This window comes from Microplitis demolitor, chromosome 5, assembly GCF_026212275.2.
Source record: "Microplitis demolitor isolate Queensland-Clemson2020A chromosome 5, iyMicDemo2.1a, whole genome shotgun sequence".
Classification (NCBI taxonomy): Eukaryota; Metazoa; Arthropoda; class Insecta; order Hymenoptera; family Braconidae; genus Microplitis; species Microplitis demolitor.
The window spans coordinates 13,832,018-13,853,532 of NC_068549.1; the positions used below are offsets into that span (position 1 = coordinate 13,832,018).

The 21,515-nt window shown below is 33.5% G+C and overlaps 1 protein-coding gene across 3 annotated transcripts in view; it reads right to left on the reverse strand.

Annotated features, from left to right (window-relative positions):
- Positions 1 to 408: 408 nt before the first annotated feature.
- LOC103576315 (SPRY domain-containing SOCS box protein 3) overlaps positions 409 to 21,515 on the reverse strand; it is a 64,628-nt gene continuing 43,521 nt past the window's right edge. Inside the window, exons 4-5 of one of the 3 annotated variants that reach the window (XM_053739481.1) lie at positions 2,105 to 2,246; positions 409 to 2,025 (exon numbers count right to left, since the gene is read on the reverse strand). In XM_053739481.1, the coding sequence (XP_053595456.1) occupies positions 2,010 to 2,025; positions 2,105 to 2,246 (158 nt within the window). In that variant the 3' untranslated portion in view covers positions 409 to 2,009. Of the gene's footprint in view, positions 2,029 to 2,104; positions 2,247 to 5,456; positions 5,636 to 21,515 lie in introns of those variants that run through there. The other 2 variants (XM_014442301.2, XR_001345206.2) reach the window with 2 other exon arrangements.

The window sequence follows — 21,515 nt, forward strand, 5'->3', positions numbered from 1 at the left end:
AAATAAATTAATTAAGTTACTTATAAGTAACCGTGGCCAGGACAAGAGCTAGCCCAGCCAGGACCACCGGTTATATTTTTTTTTTAATCAAGTGATCTGAGATTCACAGAACCGTTGATGGATGACAAGCTCTTTCGATTGCTGCAAGACCCTGATTAAGAAAGACAATTTACTCGGTGATGAATGTATATCTTTACAGTTGTTATGTCGGATTTACAGCAAAAGCAGGCTTTGAGCTCTGACTATAATATGCCAACGGTGTTAAGGATGGCAAATTATGAGCGAAAGTCTCTACCCACTTCAAAAACGGATGTATTTAAATATTCGGTCCTAGTCTTGCGACTAATAGACCGGGGATCGGTGGGATTGTGAATGAAAGTTATAATACTAATTCTTCGATTTTATAGGTTTATATTGAAAGAGAAATCATAAGCAAGATAAATTTCTGACTTACTCGGTTACAGCTTATGTTATGTATAGAACAATTAAATAGTAGTATGGTCCTTTCCCTTTTCTGTGAACTTTCCCTCCGGTGAACTTTTACAGCTTTCATTTTCTAATGTAGAGTGGCAACCAGCCGACTCTGATTTTCTACTATTATGTTTATTATCCAACCGTCAACTTTGGACCAAATTTCACGACTGACTCCACTAGTTCAAAATTCGGAGTTTCACAGAAAATGAAAAGGCGTTTCTTAAATATTTTGTTTGAGAGAAAATCAGGTCCAATAGAAAATCATCTTGGCCTTGACTTTCCTCCCATTTGTTTTAAGGCCTAATGCTTCGGGGATCGCACAATCCCCTCCGCATTAGTCCTAAACGTGCCCTTTTGCCCTTCCTCTAAATTATCTTTGACTTAAACTTACTATGTATTTGACTATTTATTTACTTATCTATTTATTTATTTAGTTCTTTATTAATCTACTTATTCATTTGTTCATCTATTTAATTATTTTATTTATCATTTATTCATTTATCTATTTATTTAATCAGTTCCTTATTCATTTATTTATTTTTTTAATTATTTACTTGATTATCTATTCATTCGTTTAGTTATTTAGTTATTTATTTATCTATTTATTTGTTCAATTATTTAACCATTTATTCCTCTCTTTAGTTTATTTTCCAAGTACTGTTTATATCTTATTTTATATTCTGATTCTTTTTTGTTTTAATTTAAGATTTTGTTTAAATAAAATACTTCCGTTACTTCCAAAAGTGATCTGGAAAGTTTCACATTTGGGTCGGAGCATTCCTATGCAGCGGAAACATAAATTTTCTATTTTATTACCACTTTTATGAGATTTTGTAGAAAACTCTCAAAAGTGATGTTCGGCCTTATCGCGGGAGTTATGCAGCTGTTCCCTTTAGAGGACCCCTGCACAGCTCCCACGATCGGTTTTCTCATAACGAAATACTAGAAATAGATTTTCTTTAATTTATTTTTGTTCTTTCTCAGAACATTTTAAACTAAACATTTTTTCTTTAATGTTTAAACTTTAAATTTCATCATTGGATATATATATGAAATGAGGATGATCTGACATAATACAGTATTAAAATTGAATTTGTTTTGAGTCATTTCTAATCGTTTTGTATTGTTTTTTTTTTTTTAATCAGGAGAAACATTTAAATCAGTCAATTAGTTGCAAGATTATAGAGAGTTCATCACACACACGCACACACACCCACATTTGATCATTACTCTCAAAATAGCCAGAATAGCTTTGTAGAATTTCAAAACTGTGACGCCTCATGAAAACTCGATTTTCGAAAATTAGGGTGAAAACAGTAACTCCGAATTTTTTGAAAATCGTTTATTTTAATAGCGAAAAGTAACAAATCTTAGAGTTAAATTTAACATGATTGAAGATATGCATTTTGGGCTAAACGAATATTTTATTGAAACAAATAAATTTAGATGTTGAAAGGTAATTGGTTTAGTCCGTAGAAACGGTCTTTGCAATTATTGCAATAAAATTTGATTTATCCGAAATCCACATCCAAGGTTCAATTTCTACAAAATCTACTAAAAATCGTTCGAAATCAATTTAGGAAAACATTGCAGTTGCGTTAAATAATTAATGTAAAATTTTCACACTAACTCAGTACTTTCAAACTTTGAGGAATCATCTATTTTTCTTTTTTTTCTTCTCCCAAATCCAACTAGTGCAAAATCAAAATCATCTAAAATCATGTACTCTTCAGGGAATTCATATTCAAAATCTTCGTTGTCATTATCAGTATCTGAAAAAGAAACAAATTCTTTGTTAGTTCTTATTTGTAGCTTTTGATTAATGGTGGTTAATTTAAATAACTTTAAACTTGGCATGTATCACAAATTAAATTGTCATCTTTTCTTGCTTCCTATTCGAATAAGCAAATTTGAGCATTATAGTCAAAAAATTCTTGCTGAAGCCAAGCAGCGGCATTTTTGTCGGGAAGATAATTTTTAGAATAGAAACGAAGAATTCAAGTTAGAGATAGATAGAAATATTATATTGCATGGGAAAGAATAAAACAAGACGATTTCAGACGAGGGTGAAGTAGATAAGCCGAGCCGAAGGCGATTTTTGTTATTAACCCTTAACGGCCACACCTCACCCAGGCCACATAATGTTCACACAGGGTAACTCCCTTTTTTTGAAAGTTTTTTGACGAATTCATTTAAAAGGTATAAAACCTCTAATTTCACTTTTTTAAGCCTGGGGTGACTAGTCCCCCCATGTGGCCGTTAAGGGTTAAGTAATTAATAACTCTAAATATTCAAGTTATTGATCAACAATTTTTAACTTCCCCCTAGAAAAATTAACAATTTAAAAAAAAAGGGAAGTGATTGGTCCGGTCCGATTTTCTAAAACCGAGTTTTACCAGATCTCGACGTCTCAGGGTCCTAGGAAGCCATCCTAACTATTTCTAAGAGAATGTCCGAGTGTATGTTTGTGTGTACGTACGTCTGTATGTAAATATTCTGTAACTTTTGAACGGATGAAGCGATTTCGATCTCCAAGGTAGCATTCGATGCAGCTGTTTAATTCCTACAAGCCGTGGAAAATTAAGCTTTATCAGTGTCATTCGTTCAGAGATATTCCGAAAATAAAATTTTTTCGAAAATGTTTTTTTTTTTGATAACTTGTAATATATTCGAAGGAATGATTCCAAAATATAATCAGCTCTAAAACTGCATAAGCCGCATGGAATGCTACCTTGTCACGTAACGATTTAATTTATTTATTATTAATTAGTTGTAAATTTAAGAATTTAATTTTAAATATGAATTTGAATCTTTACTCGGGCATTCCACCATTACGCCGGCGGTAAAACAGCAAGCTGCTTGCAAACTGGCGCATGCGCGCAGCGTTTGTGTGAGCACATGTTTGGATTAATTTTAATTTCTAATTTAAAAACACAAATCGCTAATATTTATTAGTTTTCAGTTTATATTTATGATTTCGATCACCCTTGATTATAATAATAATAATAATAATAATAATAATAATAATAATAATAATAATAATAATAATAATAATAATAATAATAATAATAATAATAATGATAATAATTAAGGGCGATCAAGGCCCTATCGGCAACCAACAGGTGGATGGGCCAAAAACTAGCTAGAAAGATACGAATTGTGATTGCGAGTAGATGTTGTGCATTGGGAAATTTGTTTATACGTGTTTAATACGTTTTGTTTGCGTTAATAAAAAAGTAATTAAATTGATAAATTCACCGGGTGAATTGTGCAACTGTTGATTAGGTTTAATTGTTGGTCGATTGGAAGCATCGAAGAGTAAGTAACCTGCTTAAAAAATCCGATAGATTCTCATAAAAAAACTTTTATGAGAATAAATAGGCAAAGTGTCCCATCGAAAAATGATAGTCCACATTAGAACCTATGAGAATATTTAAACCCGAGCATAATCCGATAGAAACTTACCAAATTCTTCAACTTATGTCTCATTCATTCTTATATAAAATTTGTTGTACATGTTCACATTTTTATCGGAATGAGTAGAAATGTCTTATACTTACATTTCGTAAGAGAATCAATTGGAAATATAAACGTCTTGTTTCTTCTTGTTGTAAAAAAATGAATGGGAAAATAGCTTTATTTTTTCACGTGAATTCGTAAGCGACATTCTTATGGGAATCTATGAGATAATAATTTGCAATGTGTCAATTTCTTATCAGATTCTATGGGTACAATTATACCACTCTTACCGTTGTATAAGAATGAATGAGAAAATAGTTTTATTATCTTTACGTTAATTCGTAGGCGACATACTTATGGGATTCTATGAGATAATAAAAAAAATGAGAGAAATATCGTATATTTCTGTTTCCTCAGATAATTAAAAGCTATTTGGGATAATTCAAATTTTGAAATTATTTTCAGTTGAATTGAATAAAATAATAAAATCATTTATTTCTTTGTTTAAAAAAATAATTTAATTACTAGTGACAACTCATTTTAACCCACTGGGAGTTATATATTATTTTTCAACTTTGGTAAAGAAAAAATCTTTAATTTTTTTCCGACATGTGATCTCTAATGAAAAAAGCATATACTGTCGATAATATATAAAAAAATATATGGTAAATAACTGAACATATATGGCGGCAAAATTATTAATATTGATTAATATATGATTAATCATATATAACAAATTATAATTTAATATTATAATAATCCATATCATTTATAATATGTGTGATTATATACATGTCATATTGTATCAAAAATTATATGGCCGTTTTTTATATTAATTCATAACGTAAAATATATGTTTCATATTATAAATTAATTTATAATTTCAATATTATTATAATCCATGTAATTTATAATATACGTAATTGTATACATATGATATTAAATCTTAAATTATATTCTCGTTTTATATATGAACTTATAATTTCAATATTATAATAATTTCGATATTATTATACATGTATAAATAATTTAAAATATATATTCATACTAAAAATGAAAGGAACAAAAAAATATAAATAGTTGTAATTATCATGGAACTACATAAAAATACTAAAAATATCATAGCTTAGATCATGTATAAATAAATATATAAATCTATCATATATTTAAATACATATATGCTTACATATATTTGTGCAAAGATGTGTAAACATATATCTATATAAATATATATTTACATACATTTATACAAATATATGTGAACATGTATTTATATAATTATATATTAACATGTATAAATATTATATGTCAGTCATATAATTAAATCATATACCTTATCATATAACTGAAAGTATAGTATAAAATGTTATAAGCAGTGCTGCCAGAACGTGCGATATTTTTACCCCCTCCTGCCATTACAGTCAATGCTATTTTATCTCAAGAGGGGGTAGAAATATCGCACGTTCTGGCAGCACTGATTATAAGCAATACTTATAAGTTATCATGTAAAAAAAATATATTACCGATATATATGTTGCAAATTATGAAATCATATAATATTGAGGCAAAATTTTGTATATGGCTCCATATATGACTTCTCATGATTGCATATAATCATCATATATTTTGAATTATACTGAAGCTCATATATTGCTTTTTCATACGGAATGGGACTCGAACTGACGACCCTTCGATTGAAGCTCTGAAAACAGTTCAAGTGCTTTAGCCCGCTCGGCCACCACATGCATTTGGAAGTAGAAATTTATTCTTTTACTTAAAGCTATCCAGTACTATATATGCCCAAGACTATGCTTAAAAAAAATTATTTTTATTTATTATTGAAATTTTGATAATATGATGTTCTCTTTATTTTTTGTAATAGTTTTAAATTCAATAAATACAGTTTTTTTAAAAAAGATATTCAACGGTTTCTTTTCTTTTTTCATAACCTTGAAAAATGTGAGTTTTAAACTTTATTAAATTGATTAAATTACAAGAAAATACAGATAAAATTCAACTTGGATATTCCTAAAATGTTTTCCGATAAAAAAAAACACATGGTTGTTTTTAGTATTTAAAAAAAATATAGCGTAAAAGTTCATTTGTTTACAACAAATTGTTTGTTTCATAAACAAATGAAAATTATTAAAAAATTATGATTTTTTTATAAAACAAGAGAACATGATAAATTATAATTGAAAAAAAAAATAGTTTCTTAATATTAATACTAAGCAACAAAAAAAAATTATTAACTAGCAAATGCGCTTTTTAGCAATAAAAAAATGTTTTTAAGGGACGACTTTTTTCTTAAAAATTATGATTTTTATCAAACATCTTATTCCCAAAAAAAAATTTTTTAAATTCTTATTATTAATGCATTTGTTTATAACAATTATTTGAACGATGTAAGTAAAAATTTTTTTAAAATTATTGTTAAGTAGCTTTTAGCAATAAAAAAACAAAATAATCAAAAAAATAAAATTTCTTGATTGCTTTATTTACACTTTTAATTTTTCAGTTCCTTAGATTGTAAATAAAAAAGTGAAAAATCGAAATTTTTTAATTTTTCCAACGTCGATTTTATCTAAACCCTTTCAAGAACAGCTCCACGAAGTGAAAAAAATACTGGATTCTTAGTTTAGAAATAATCAGGGTTTTTATATAAACTTTCAACGAGTCAAAATAAACTAAACAACAAAAGCATAGTTAATTGAAAAATTGGGGTAAAATTTTTTTTTCGGTGAATTATTATTAATCCATGTGTTTAGAAAGAACCAAATTTTTTTTATTTCTTAATATTTATATTTAATCGGTTAAAGTAATTTTTTTCGATTATGTTATTGGATCCGTTTTCGGTCCCATTTTCACCGTTAAATTAAAATTATAAATATTGTTGGTACAGTTCGGGGAGACAGGACTTTTTTTGGAAATTTCCTGCTCTTTGAGAATTTTTTTACAGACTTTGGATATCCCAAATAGTTTTTGAACTATTTATAAAAACCCAAACCACTTTTTTTTTTTTTAATAAATTGTTAATAACACAATTTTTGCCAGCCCCAAATTTCCACTTTAAATTTTTCATAGATGCCATTACGAATCAAATCAGACCTTAATCATAATTTTCGGTGGTCTTGGACAGGTTTTCATCAAAAAGGCACTTGTTGACTAGGGTAATATGTTTATATGCATAAATTTCGTAACTTACATGAGACAACAAATCATTGAACATACAAACGGGAATATGATAAATTTTATTATTTTTTCATAAAATTCTATTATTAATGACAGGATCATTTTCTCATGCGTTCACATTAAAACAGAAATTTTGTAAATTTTATTATTTTTTTTTTAGATTCCAATTGTGACTGATAAAAAGATTTTCGGATACGTTTTCATACAAACGAGAAGTTTATAAATTTTATTATATTCTCATAGGATCCAATTATTAGTGACAGGATCATTTCCTCATACGTTCTCATTAAAACAAAAATTTTGCTAATTTTATTATTTTCTTATAGATTCGAGTTGTAAGTGACGAGATCATTTTCTTATACATTGTTATCCAAATAGAAATTTTGTAAATTTTATCATTTTCTCATAGAATCCCATCATTACTGATGAAATTGTTTCCTCATACGTTCTCATTGAAACAAAAATTTTGTTAATTTTATTATTTTCTCATAGATGCCAGTTGTTAGTGATGAAATCATTTCCTCATACATTCTCATGTGAATAAAAATTTTGTAAATTTCATTATTTTCTTATAGATCCCTATAAATCCCGTAGGGATAGGGGCCAGGGATGTTGAATCACGCGAATCCTCTGCTTCAGTGCCAGAATTGGAACTCACGTGGATGTTGACGCGACCTGATGATTAACTCCGGACGATTTTATTCCGTTTGAGTCTATCTACCGCCGGCAGACGTAATAAGCGGTGTGACCAATTGAACCGCTATCTCGAACGGGCTCTTGGGGTTCCGAATATACTCTGGGAACCAATTAAAGATGAAATAACGCGTGATGTTGATAGTTATATGTCTTCGTCATCGGAATATCACTCACACCGGAGTTCCGGTATTGAAAAACGTCATACATCACGTGTCTTTGCTCGTGATCACGGAGCAATCACGAGGAATTGGAAATTGTCATTTTCTGGTGAGGGATCAATGACCAGTGACGAATTCCTGAGACGCCTGGTCGTGCTAATGCGCAGTGCTGGAATCCGTCGCGTTGATCGACTCACTGTGCTCCCAGAAGTCTTCAAAGGTAAAGCTGAAGTCTGGTTCAGCGCCAACTACCACCGTTGAAATAACTGGGACTCATTCAAGAGTGAATTCTTGACGCGGTTTAAGAGTGGTGGCCGTCAATGTGAAATCCGGGCTGGTATTCACGCACGTAATCAGGGCTCGAAGGAAACAGCTCGTGATTATTTAATATGTGTCCAGAACCTGTATTCTCGTCTGAGACATCTCCCACCGGAACACAAGCAAGTTAAACGGGCAACAGAAGGATTGTTAACCACGTATTGGGACCATTGTCTACTGGATGCGTTCGACCCTTATCATTCGTTGTTGATGAAAGCTGCCCAAATCGAAGTAAGGTGGAAAGCTGCGAGGGATCATCGCCATCCACCACCGAAGGGAGAAGAGAACACAAAGGAATGTTCGTATTCCACGGGTATTCGACCTCTGAGAGACCACCGAGGAGCTATACACACGGTTGCTACCACCGCAGAACACTCTAACTAAACCAGTGGTTCTCAATCTAGCCCGGGGACCAAAAAGAAGCGTAAACCACGCAGATCACGCAAGCAAAGAGTTGCCTGAAGGGACAGGGAAAACCCCGAATCAACGCGGGAACACAGAAAACCCGCCACCAAATCAGCAACAAAACCTAAATACGCAGAACCGCGGTGCAATTCCGAAAAATACGTCGTTAATACCCCAACAACCCCCGAGGGTGTTTAATCCAACCCCGAACAATCAATCCTCCAAGAGGTTCAATAAATCCAGCTGGTGGTAATCGATTGCCTCCGGGATTGAACAATAACAATAACCCGTTATTTACACGTCATGTAAACCAATCAGGACCAAACAGAATCACTCGTCCGCGATTCTGTTACAATTGTAGCTCACTTAAATATTTGGACTACTTTTGTCAAAAATCACGGTGGGATACATGTATGCGGTGTGGAAAAATTGGAAAGACGGCCATTACTTGTACTTGTAACGTTGATAGCCATTCCAATACTTTCCAATTTCCAAAAAACGACGAAGCAGCCCACCAGTAGAGGGTGGCGGTGCTGAACGTTAATCAATCCCTCCAATAATAGTCTCCAAGGAGCGGGTTTCGATGAATTACGTCGTTTTTTTGCCCAGGCTGATATCCATGCTATTCCCCAGAAGTGGTTTTGGCACCCTCTAGGGGACGTCAAAACTAGCAAGTACCACCCTCTTCGCGGGTTCTGAGACCAGTACTCCAACCGTTAGAGGTGCCCGCATGTCATGCACCTTGTAACATGCGGCAACTCCGTGGTTGCAGGAAGCCAATAGATACCTCTGCGTGGGCGAAGCCATCCCCTTTTGAACGTCTTAAAATTCTAAGGGTAGTAGTCTGTACACAATACTATTACTAACATATAGTGATAATCACTCGGTAATAATAATTGAGGACAAGCTTATTTAACTGCTGTCTTAAATCTGAGTGAGTATAATGTGGAAGAAACCCTTTTTGGGGTAATGAGCGAAGGCTGTGACTCACCACTAATCTGTAGCATGTCCACCAATACATGGAATTGGTACCATGGGGGACCCATTCCAAGCCCCACTTCGACCAGAGTCTCTCTATTTCCTGAGATGGGAGGAGCGTTTGGGTCCAAGTGAGGACGGTCTCGTGGTGGCTGTTGGTGAGGCGCCCACATGCATTGCATGCCTAATAGGTAAGCTAATGTGAGCTTATGCTCACATTTCGCTTTTATAATATTACGGTAGTGGATAGGCAATTACGCAGCGCGAGTGTACCCAAAAGGGTGAGGAATCGGCCTCCCATTAAACGGAGGTGGACTTAACTGTCCCGTTACATTAATTAATTATCCATGCTGTTTCTGATGCACCGTGCGAGGCCAAGTGTGAAGAAGATGCCACACTTGATGAAATTACCGCAGTAGAAGATCAAAGAGTCATTGCAATGTCACCTATAAACCAACCTGAGGATGAAAATGATGATTTTTGTCGTCTGCGTCACGGTAAGCCCCGACTGCAAGTTATTATTAGTGCGGGTTCCAGTCAAAAAGTCGCAATAATTGACACCGGGGCTAAAACAACCGCTTTTGGTGATTCCGCAAGAGAATTAATGAACGACGGTTTTCCATGTCTTTATGAAACTCGAGAGACGCGTTTTGGGATGGCAAATCGAACGACTGATGTGAGGCGTCGTGAATGTTAAAATGACTGTCGATGGTGTTGAAGAGGTCATATTTCCGGTTCATTATATTCCTCGGTTGGGAAGTTTAAATTTAATCGGTACTAATTTTCTAAATTATGTTAATATGGAATTATATTTACAAAACCGATTGTGACTCAGTCGTGGCGGAATTTGGCATGAATTGATATTTGAACCAGATATTAATGTACAAGTCGAGAACGTTACTGCCGTAAGGGAACTCACGAGTGATGAGACCAAGCAATTACATGAATTCGTCAAGACCCAGCGTAAATTAATGCCACCTGGTTTGGGGTTGACCTCGTTAGTTGACCACGAGATTAGACTCAAAGACAAGCGACCGATTAAACAACGAATGTATCGACGATCACCAGTGGTCCTGCAAGCGTTACACGAGGCCATTAACAAAATGATGACAGATGACATCATTGAGCCTGCTCCAGCGTCGGAACGGTCCAGTCAGCCCATTATGGTCAAAAAGTCTGATGGAACATATCGCATGTGCGTTGATTTTCGCGATGTAAATAACGTGACTGAAAAAGACATATCGACCACCGGATATGATCAAGATTCTCGAGAAATGTCGTCATGCACATTATATCACGACACTTGATATGAACTCAGCGATTTGGCAGATTTTCATGATCCAAACAGTCGCAAATATACTGCTTTTTGGGTTCCTGGTCGCGGTCTTTTTCAGTATAAACGTATACCGATCGGGTTAAATAACGCACCGGCGAGTTTTCAGCTCGTAATGGATAAAATAACTACCCCGGATTTATCTCCATTCGTATTTGCATACCTGCATGATGTAATTATTGTAACCCCGACATTTTAAAAGCATCTCAAGATGTTAGAGATCGTTTTAAGTCGGTTGCGCGAGGCTGGATTTACGTTAAACTTCGACAAGAGCGAATTTTGTCAGCCACAGGTTCGATTTCTGGGATTTTTACTCGACAAAGACGGACTTAGGCCAGAACCTGAGAATACAGAACCAATTCTGAATTACTCACGACCTAAAAATGTTAAGCAAATACGCCGTTTCCACGGTATGATTAACTGGTATCATCGTCATTTAAAAAACGTCGCATGATTAGCAGGTCCACTGTATCGTTTGACACGTAAAGATGTACCTTGGAGATAGACTGAGGCTGAAGAAGAGTTTTTCCAGTCTCTTAAGAAAGCACTCGCAGAAGCTCCAGTCTTGTCAATACCTGACTATACATTACCGTTCACGTTATATACGGATGCAAGTCAGTGTGGACTCGGGGCAGTCTTGGTTCAACGCAACGGCGACTGTGAATATTTAATTGCGTGTGCAAGCAAGGCATTGAACAGCGTGGAAGCTAATTACAGCACGACTGAGAAGGAATGTCTTGTGGTAGTCCGGGCCGTACGTAAATTTAGACATTATCTTGAGGGTTTCAAATTTACAGTCGTGACTGACCATGCCAACCTCCGGTCGCTTATAAATGCTCAGGATCCGACGGGAAGATTAGCCCGATGGACAATAGAGCTCTCTGAGTACGACATGAAGATCGAATACCGGAAAGGGGCGGAAACCGCATTCGGCGAGGCTGGTAATGACGAATGGTATGAAGAAAAATGTCGTCTGTTAATTTCTGATCCTGACGCACTACCCGACTACCACTACGAGAACGGTCGATTGTATCGACGAAGACCTGATTGATTAGAAAAATACTCGGGGAAGAAGACCACGACTGAAAAATAGTCATACCAATCGATAAACGAGACCGCATACTCTAGGGAGTTCACGATGATCCCCAATCAGGTCACTTGGGTATTCAAAAGACATACGCACGGGCGATATCGAGATATTATTAGCCCGGAATGTTCCGCGATATACAGCAGTATGTTAATAATTGTGAACCTTGTCTTGAAACAAAGTCAGTACAACAGAAACCGATCGGTTTCATGTCACCGAGAATATCAAGCGAACCTTGGGAAGTCGTGGCCGCCGATACGATGTCGTTTACGCGTTTTCGTGCAGGTTATTCATATTTGGTCAATTTTGAAGACTTATACACTCGGTGGATCGAGTGCGTACCCGTTTGAGCTGCAAACGGGAAAACTGTTATAAAAAGTTTTCGACAGTTCGTAATTAACCGTTGGGGCGTACCACGCGTATTGAGGACCGACAATGGACGTGGATATTTAAATCGAGATGTCGTTGACTTCGTTCATGAGTGTGGTATTCAACATACAACCACCCCACCATATCATGCCCAAGCTAACCCGTTTGAAAGGGTCAACCGTAATTTGAAATCCATGATCATGAGTTATTTGGGTGATGATCATCGTGACTAGGATGTAAACATCCACGAATTCCAGTTCGCGTATAATACTGCGGTTCACGAATCACTCGGTGTGACTCCAGCGAACTTAAATTTGGGCCGAGACACGTGTCCTATCCGTAACTATCGATCTGCAGACGACAAAAATGTGGTTGCTGATAATGACGTTGACCGCAGATTCGTTGCTGACGTTGACAGCACATTCGAACAGATAGATACCTGTCAAGAACTTGTCAAAAACACAAATTTCACATTATCAAAAATTTCAAATAATAATAATATAATTCATTTAAAGCCGTTAGATGAACGGTGGCGTCTGAAGGTTCACCTAAAGTTTACAAGTCTAGTGATATTCGTGCTTGTCAACTTTGCTACTTGAAATTGGTTGTTTGTCAGTTTTCTGGCATCTCGCCTATAAGTGTCTGGGAAGTGTCTTCCAGAACACTTTTCGATGTACTTTCGGATACTTTCGGATGCTTTCGGATACTTTCGGAACACTTTCGAGCACATTCGAACAGATAGATACCTGTCAAAAACTTGTCAAAAACACAAATTTCACATTATATAAAAAATTTCAAATAATAATAATAATATAATTTGATTTGTTTTTTATTAACATAGTGCATCGCATGACTCAATAAACAATATCAAATATAAAAAAAAATAATAATAGTTCACTTACAAAATAATAATCGAATGCGAATACAAGATATAAAAAATGATATTGCCTTATAAATAATAAAGATATTGCGCACGATAATATTAGCGCATGTATCACTCGCCCGTGATGGCAAAATATGTTTTAATAATAATACTTGCAAATAATAATTTAATAATTATAAATTAGAGCGTCACTCGCATGTGACAGTAATCAAACAAAACTATCCCTATACTTCAATAATATTAATCTCAAATAAGACATCAGTGGTTATGAATTATTATATCACTTGCATGTGATCATCGCAATTAGAAAATAAAATGATCTCAAAAATAATTTGTAAATATTTTAAGCGAATATTTCGTACAATTTGACCACTGGTGAACGATATCTACTAGTCACAAAATAATACTCGCAAAATAATAATATAATAATAATAATACGTAAAATTAGTAAGAATTACGTACAATAATATCCAGAAACTCGTGTATCACGCACACGTGATAATAAAATAATAACGCAAAAGTTATGATTGTAGCAGTAATACTTCACATTAATAACAAATGATAATGAAAAATAACCAAATAATTATCACAATCAATATTTGGTAAAATAATCCTGCATATTTCCACTAACTGTATTCGTATTTACTAAGTATAATAGTCACGCATTCCATCATATGCCTATGACGAATTATCACTACTCAGACTTCAATATCTCTCTCTTACTCGTATGCTAGTACAAATGGCCACCAACGTGGGAAGCAAAATTACACGCCAATGAATTAGTCAGAGGTACTTACAGTCGTCATTGATGTATAAAACCTTTACGGGTTCCATTGGTGCAAATTAACAATAATTACTGAATACGTATTTGCCAATACGCTACCAATTCAACTGGCAAATTAACGTTTATCCATTTAAACAAATAGAACCAAATGGCGTCACAAAAAAATGCCTTTTAATTATTTCCGACAGCAACTAACACATACACTACTCTTACAGCTGATTATCCACGTCTGACCATGGCAGCACGTGAATTTCATGCCGGCACCTCGGCCGGTACCATTTTTATATTTCTCTCTTACTTTAACCAATAGAGTTTTATACCCGTCTCATGCTAATATTCAACTAGTACACCCACCAACATATGGGATGTTAACTGTGTAATTTCACTTGTTTCCCACACTAAATGACCATTTGCTTCCCGCATTATTAATTATAAGTACTATAAAATGCCAAATCAATCAATGATTTACGCGCAGCAACCGGTAATTTATTTATAAGTTAATAACTTAATGATGCTAACTGTTGCGCCGACGCGCATGCGCTGACCAACTATAATAATTATAAGCATATAAATAAATGCATGACTATTTTGCCCAGTAAATACTAATACAATCAGTAAAAATATTCAGTATTATTTTATCATCACCAAATATTGATTGTAATAAATATTTGGTTATTTTTCATTATCACTTAGTATTAACGTAACTTATTACTGCTATAATTATTATTTTCTGCATTATTATTTTTATTATCACGTGTGAGTGATACAAGAGTTTCTAGATATTATTTTACGTAATTATTACTAATTCTAAGTATTATTATTATATTATTATTTTGTGAATAGTGTATAGCATTCACCAGTGGTCTAATTGTACAAAATATTTACTTAAAATATTTGAAAATTATCTTAAGATTATAGTAGTAGTTTTTGAATATCACGGGCGAGTGATAGTATTATTTACATGCGATAAACGATTTTGTGGATAATATATTTATTGTTTATTCAGTATTATCATTTTCTTAATTTGTATACACATACCGTGTTATTGTTGCAAGTGAACTATTATTATTTTATCTTCCATATTGTTTATTTGGTTATGCGATATACCATTACTTAATTTATAATTTAAAATATGTTTGAAATAAGTGATCATCAACCCGGTAGTTATGTAGATTTATTTATTTAAAGCACTGCTATCTTTTTCTTGCTTTCCTTTTCCTAAAATCTGAAACTGTTACCCTGTCATTCATTTTTATTTTCATTTTCATTTTTCTCCGTTATATTTATTTTGAGTTAATTTTGTTCGTGGGTCACACGAACTGGCGCCCAACTAGGATATCTAACCCAGCCTGAGCAGAGCTCTGTGTCCGGGAGATTCGGAATATCTTCAGGTGGGACTTTTGGTTGTTATTATTTTATTTTCAGTTATTTTTCACCAACAGAGAGCCATAACGGCTATTGAGCGCCAACCACACTCCACCGTGGGACGCGTAAAATAGAGGAGAACGTTATAATATATATATATTTCGCGTTCTTTGTTAGTCTTTGAGGACAAAATATATATCTATGTTAGGGTGCTTCGTTTCCGGAGAAAGTATTCTTTTTGTTGCTCATCAAGCAAAACATTGTTTTTTACGCTAAAACAAAAATTCCTGCCAAGTTTGAGCTCTTAATTCCAATCCTAAGTAATTTCCATTTGATTTCAAAGATTTTCCATTCAAAATACACATATATTAAATTACTTTTCTTTTTACTTTCTAATACTCAGCTGCGTTTTCTGATATCGACGCAGTTCTGGTCGCAAATTGTAGGGCATTTGGTGTTCTCCAAAAGTGCCCATAGTAACTTAGCTGTAATTCCAGCTGTTTCACTGATGTCCGCTGAGGAAGTCATTTTTCGTATCAAATTGACCTTTATTGGCTTGCAGAACGTGAACCAATGAGTGCACACCAAAAATGTAAATGGGAATTTTATAGGAAATTTTATTCCGTTCAAAAAAAGCCTATGAGTCAAGTCGCTAAAGCCCATAGTTTTTGAGTTGTAGTCATTTTATTAATTTAAAAAATATAATATTAAAAAAAAATGACAATTGCTATTTTATTTTTTGAATTATTAAAACTCCTATAACTCGGAAACTATGGACTTTAGCAACTTGACTCATAGGACTTTTTTTGAAGGGAATAAAATTTCCTATAAAGTTCCGATTTACATATTTGGTGTGCATTCATTGGTTTTCGTTCTGCGATCCAATAAAGGTCAATTTGATATGAAAAATGACTTCCTCAGCGGATATCAGTGAAACAACTGGAATTATAGCTAAGTTACTATGGGCACTTTTGGAGAACACCAAATGCCCTACAATTTGCGACCAGAACCGCGTCGATATCATAAAACGCAGCTGAGAATTAGAAAATTAAAAAAGAAGTAATTTAATTTACGTGTATTTTGAATGGGAAATCTTTGAAATCAAATGGAAAGTACTTAAGATTGGAATTAAGAGCTCAAACTTGGCAGGAATTTTTATTTTGGCATAAAAAACAATATTTTGCTTGATGAACAACAAAAAGATTACTTTCGCCGGAAACGAAGCACCCTAATAGATATATATATATATATATATATATATATATATATATATATATATATATATATATATATATATATAGGTCATTCCATCAAGTAAACTTATTTTTACGGGGCGAGCCTCGCAGATTTGGTTCAAACTTTGTGGTGTTATTCTGTGTATTAAAAAAAATATTCTCTGAAAATTTGAGCCTTCAATGTGTAGCTGTTTCGAAGTTATGATTTTTTGAATTTTAAGAAAAAAAATTTTTTTTAACTGTTTCATTAATTTTTTTCGAGAAAAAAACTGTTTTAAAAAAATGAGCACATAACAGTTTTTCGTAGAAAAAATTCTCAGCTTTCCAATAAAAATATCCATTTTTTATTTCAAGTTACAGGAGAGCTTTTAAAATTCGATTAAAAAAGAAAAAACGATTTTTATGACTGTGCGGCGCTTAATACATCTATTTGGATATTTTTTTCTGAAGGCTGAGACTTTTTTCCACAAAATATGTAATTTTCACAATGTGCATATTTTTTGTTTGAACAAAATTAAATAAAACATAAACTCTCTATGATTGAAAAACTTTAATTCTTAACTTTTTTGAGGATGTTGATACATTTTTAACGCAAATATATCCCTGACTATCAACGATAGGTGAAAAAGGGTGCACTGCTTGTGTTTCTTCAACCGTACTCGGCTTTAAATATCGTACGTCGTAAACATTTATTTTCTATAAAAAGTCCTCATTCTCTGATTAAAAGAAACGATTCAAAACGATTTGTATTGTCGAATGCCTATAAAACGGGTGATTCAAAAGTGTTCGAAGTATTCAAAAGCATTAAAAAGTATTTAAAATTTTTTTTCCCAGTCGTTTTGAATCGTATCTTTTAATAAGGGTTGGTTATAAAAGTGAAAACAACGCCGGTATAATTTTTAATATCCCGGATGTATAAATCTTGCGGTGTGAAGATTTGTTTTCTGGTATGTATCTGCAGTAGAGCTCTGGCGACAAAAATTATAAAACTTTTTTTCATCATACCAGCATCGATGCTTCAAGTCTAGGAATTAGTGATTTAAACTTTGATTTTTGTGTTTTGTTTAATAGTGATTTTAGACTATTAATGTTAATTGCATTAATGACAGTCCTGACTTTGTAATCAAGTTTGATAAAAATTTGTGTAAATAATGAAAAGTATTTATGGTTGATCACACTAATGGTTGATCACACCATTGGTCTTAAATTAACTTGATTCTAACTGGCTGCTGACACTGAAACTAATTTTCAATGCAGGTAATCATGAAAAAAATAGTGTGAACCACGACTTCAGATTGCATTTATTGTCAGATTTTGCCTGCGGCTAAGGTAGCCTACTTCACTCTCGTTTGATATCGTTTAGTTTCATCTCTTGCTACACAATGAACTATTAGAGTTTGATAAAACTATACAATCAATGACTTATATTTAAATAATTATTGATTTTGTTCAAACAAAAAATATGAACATCGTGAAAATTACATATTTTGTGGGAAAAAGTCTCAGCTTTCAGAAAAAAATATCAAAATAGATGTATTAAGCGCCGCACAGTCATAAAAATCGTTTTTCCTTCTTTAATTGAATTTTCAAAGGTCTCCTGTAACTTAAAATAAAAAATGGATATTTTTATTGGAAAGCTGAGAATTTTTCCTACGAAAAAATGTTATGTGCTCATTTTTTCAAAAAAGTTTTTTTCTCCAAAAAAATCAATGAAAAAGTTAAAAAAAAAATTTCTTAAAATTCAAAAAATCATAACTTCGAAACAGCTGCACATTGAAGGCTCAAATTTTCAGAGAATATTTTTTTCAATACTCAGAACAACTCCACAAGGTTTGAACCAAATCTGCGAGGGTCACCCCGTAAAAATAACTTTATTTGGTGGAATGACCCATATATATTCATAACAAATCAGCCGGCGGTAGTAGGACGCGGTAGATAATTTTGATCTGACTGTACTTGAGAGGGGAAATTCCTCAAGCACAGACGTAATAATTCGGGTGAAAATTCGCGGATTATTATGATAATCATTTAAATTATTTATAAGAATCATTTGAGATATTATTATTTATTTAATTGATATATGTTATTTAAATTTATTATTTTCCCCAGTGGTCGATTGAATTATTTATTTTTGGTTATTAATAATTATTAAAAGAATGATTACTACGTGGTAAGGAATTTATTTTATTTTATAGTTATTGGAACATTTATAATGTTGAAGTATTTGAAACTCGAGTATTGAAGGTTTTGATTTGAGTGTGAGTGAGGGTAGTCCCGTATCTTTCTCTCTCTCTCTCTCTCTCTTGTAGAGAGATAACTTAGCGTTATATTTTTGATATTATTGTCAATTCATTTACATTAATTCTAATAAAATTTAATTGTTCAACTTGTTTAAATTAAAATCTATTATTGTTTAATAATTAAATTCTATTTTTCTGTTTTTTATATATTGAATTCATACATTATTATAATTGGAATCATTGCGTTTATGAATTCCACCCCTAGGGGAAAATTTACATTAATTTGAACTGTTTACGGCAAAATAGCCAAATATTATCGATTATTGTTTTTTAAAATCATATATGGTAACCAGGTGGGAATTATTTGCTTTATTATAATTAAATCGTTGGAAACCAACAGCTATCGGGAAAAATTTAATATTTATTTAATAATAAAATTTTTCCTGGATTTTTCCTTGCTAACTTAATTTTATTTTTTTATTATTATTTATTATTTTCTATAATTACTTGTTGCTTATTTAATTGTTATAATTTCATTCGATTGTTATCCACCTCGTTACGAACTACTTGCTCGGATCGTTCCTCGTAGGAGAGGTCGTTAGTGCCAAGCTAGCTGGTTGTGTTTATTAGTGCTCTTCAATTTTACGTTATTATACTACTCAATCTCTAGTGGTCTCTGTTTTAATTAAAGTTTTAAGTGCAGTTTAATTTTGTGAATATTCTGAAATATTTGGTTACTTTTTGCGGTGTTTAATTGCATTATAATCTATTTATTTTATTGCATAGCGTGACTTTTTTGGTCACTAATCATAAATTGTATAGATCCGTTGCTCAGTACTTCGCTTTTAGTGAACTTGTGCTCCCACCGACAGACTGTCAAGTTAACTATCAAAATGCCCAAATCTAAGTGCGCTCTATGTTATCTTGAGATTGCCAAAGTTTCTGATTTGGTATCAACTAGACTAAAGTGTTCTCATTCTTTCCACGCCGACTGCGTGGCTACGAAATACTCTATTGATGCTACAGAGGCTGGAAATGTTGTCAGTCTAAAATGTCCGTCTTGCACTTTTGAAAACCGCGTGGCTAACCTGCTTGATAAAATTGATAAAAGACTGGGTGGTCTTAAAGATCTCAAGAGTACTATTGAAGTTATGTCTGCCGATATCAAATCGCTCCAGGGAGACAATAAGAAAATCCAAGAAGAACTTAAGGTATGTGAAGCTACTTACAATTCGATTGCTGAAGACGTTTGTATTGTTTCAGATAGTGTAGATAAAGTCGTACATGATATTGCTCACCATGATTCTCGCCTAAAGGTGATTGAAGATAAAATCTCTGATGCTTCGTCTATTGCAAACTCTTCTTCCAATCGTGCAACTCTATTGCGTATGGCCTGCTTAAGTGTTGCAAATCAATTAGTCGTCACGGGAGTTCCGGAAACGAATTCCACAACTTATCCAAAGAAACTATCTCAAAGCTTTGTTCCTGTCCTGTTTAATCGACTCAACGTACCCCTATGCTCCGGTGAAATTGTTCGTGCTCATCGGATGGGTCGCATGGTACCCAACTCTGAACCTCACGATAAGAATATTAGTAATATCCGAACGAAATCTCGTGCAATCCTTATTGAACTCACATCTTCGCTAAAACGTAAACAAACTATTGAAGCTAAGAAGAAAGTACCAGACCTACGGGCTTCCTCCATAGATGCACTTTTGCCATCCAGCAAAGTTAGCATCAACCCACGTATACCACCTGAGCTTTATCAGCTACGCAGGGAAGTTTGCAAAAAATTTCCACAAATAGACTCTAAGCTTATTTGGATTAAAGATGGAGCGGTCTTCATACGTAAAGATCGAAATTCTAAGCCATTTAAAATAATGCCTACTACTAATCTTTCGCAACTTAACTTATAGCGTTCTTCAGACATCAGCACTGCTTCTAACAATACCTCAGAATCACAACAGACTCAAAGACTTACTCTAAAGAATTATCCTACTACGTCAATATCCGTTCCAATCGTCAACATCTGCTGTCTTAATGCACAGTCGTTAGCATCCACTGCCCACATGGATGAATTTCGTGACTACTTCCACAGCAATGCCTATAATCTTATCGCAGTTACTGAATCATGGCTCAATAGTGCTATATCTGATGCACAAGTTTCCATGCCATCTTACACTGTGTTTCGTGTGGATCGTCGTGGAAGAATTAGAGGAGGAGTCACATTATATGTTCGTGATGGTCTTGTAGCTCGTGTACTATCCTCGTCGGAAACATTACCAAGCACTGATGTTCCGGAATTTTTAATAGCTGAGGTCTGGAGCCCGTCACAGCCCAAACTACTCATCGCAATCGTCTACAGACCTCCATCTGTGGGCGACATAGAAACGTTTGAAATGGAGCTAGCGAAATTTGTAAAAAAATACAAATTTAAGTGTGTTATGGGTGACTTTAATACTAATATGCTACTAAACACTAAAGACTCTATTAACCTAAAAGAATATTTTGCACTACAAGGGCTGGAGATTATACGACT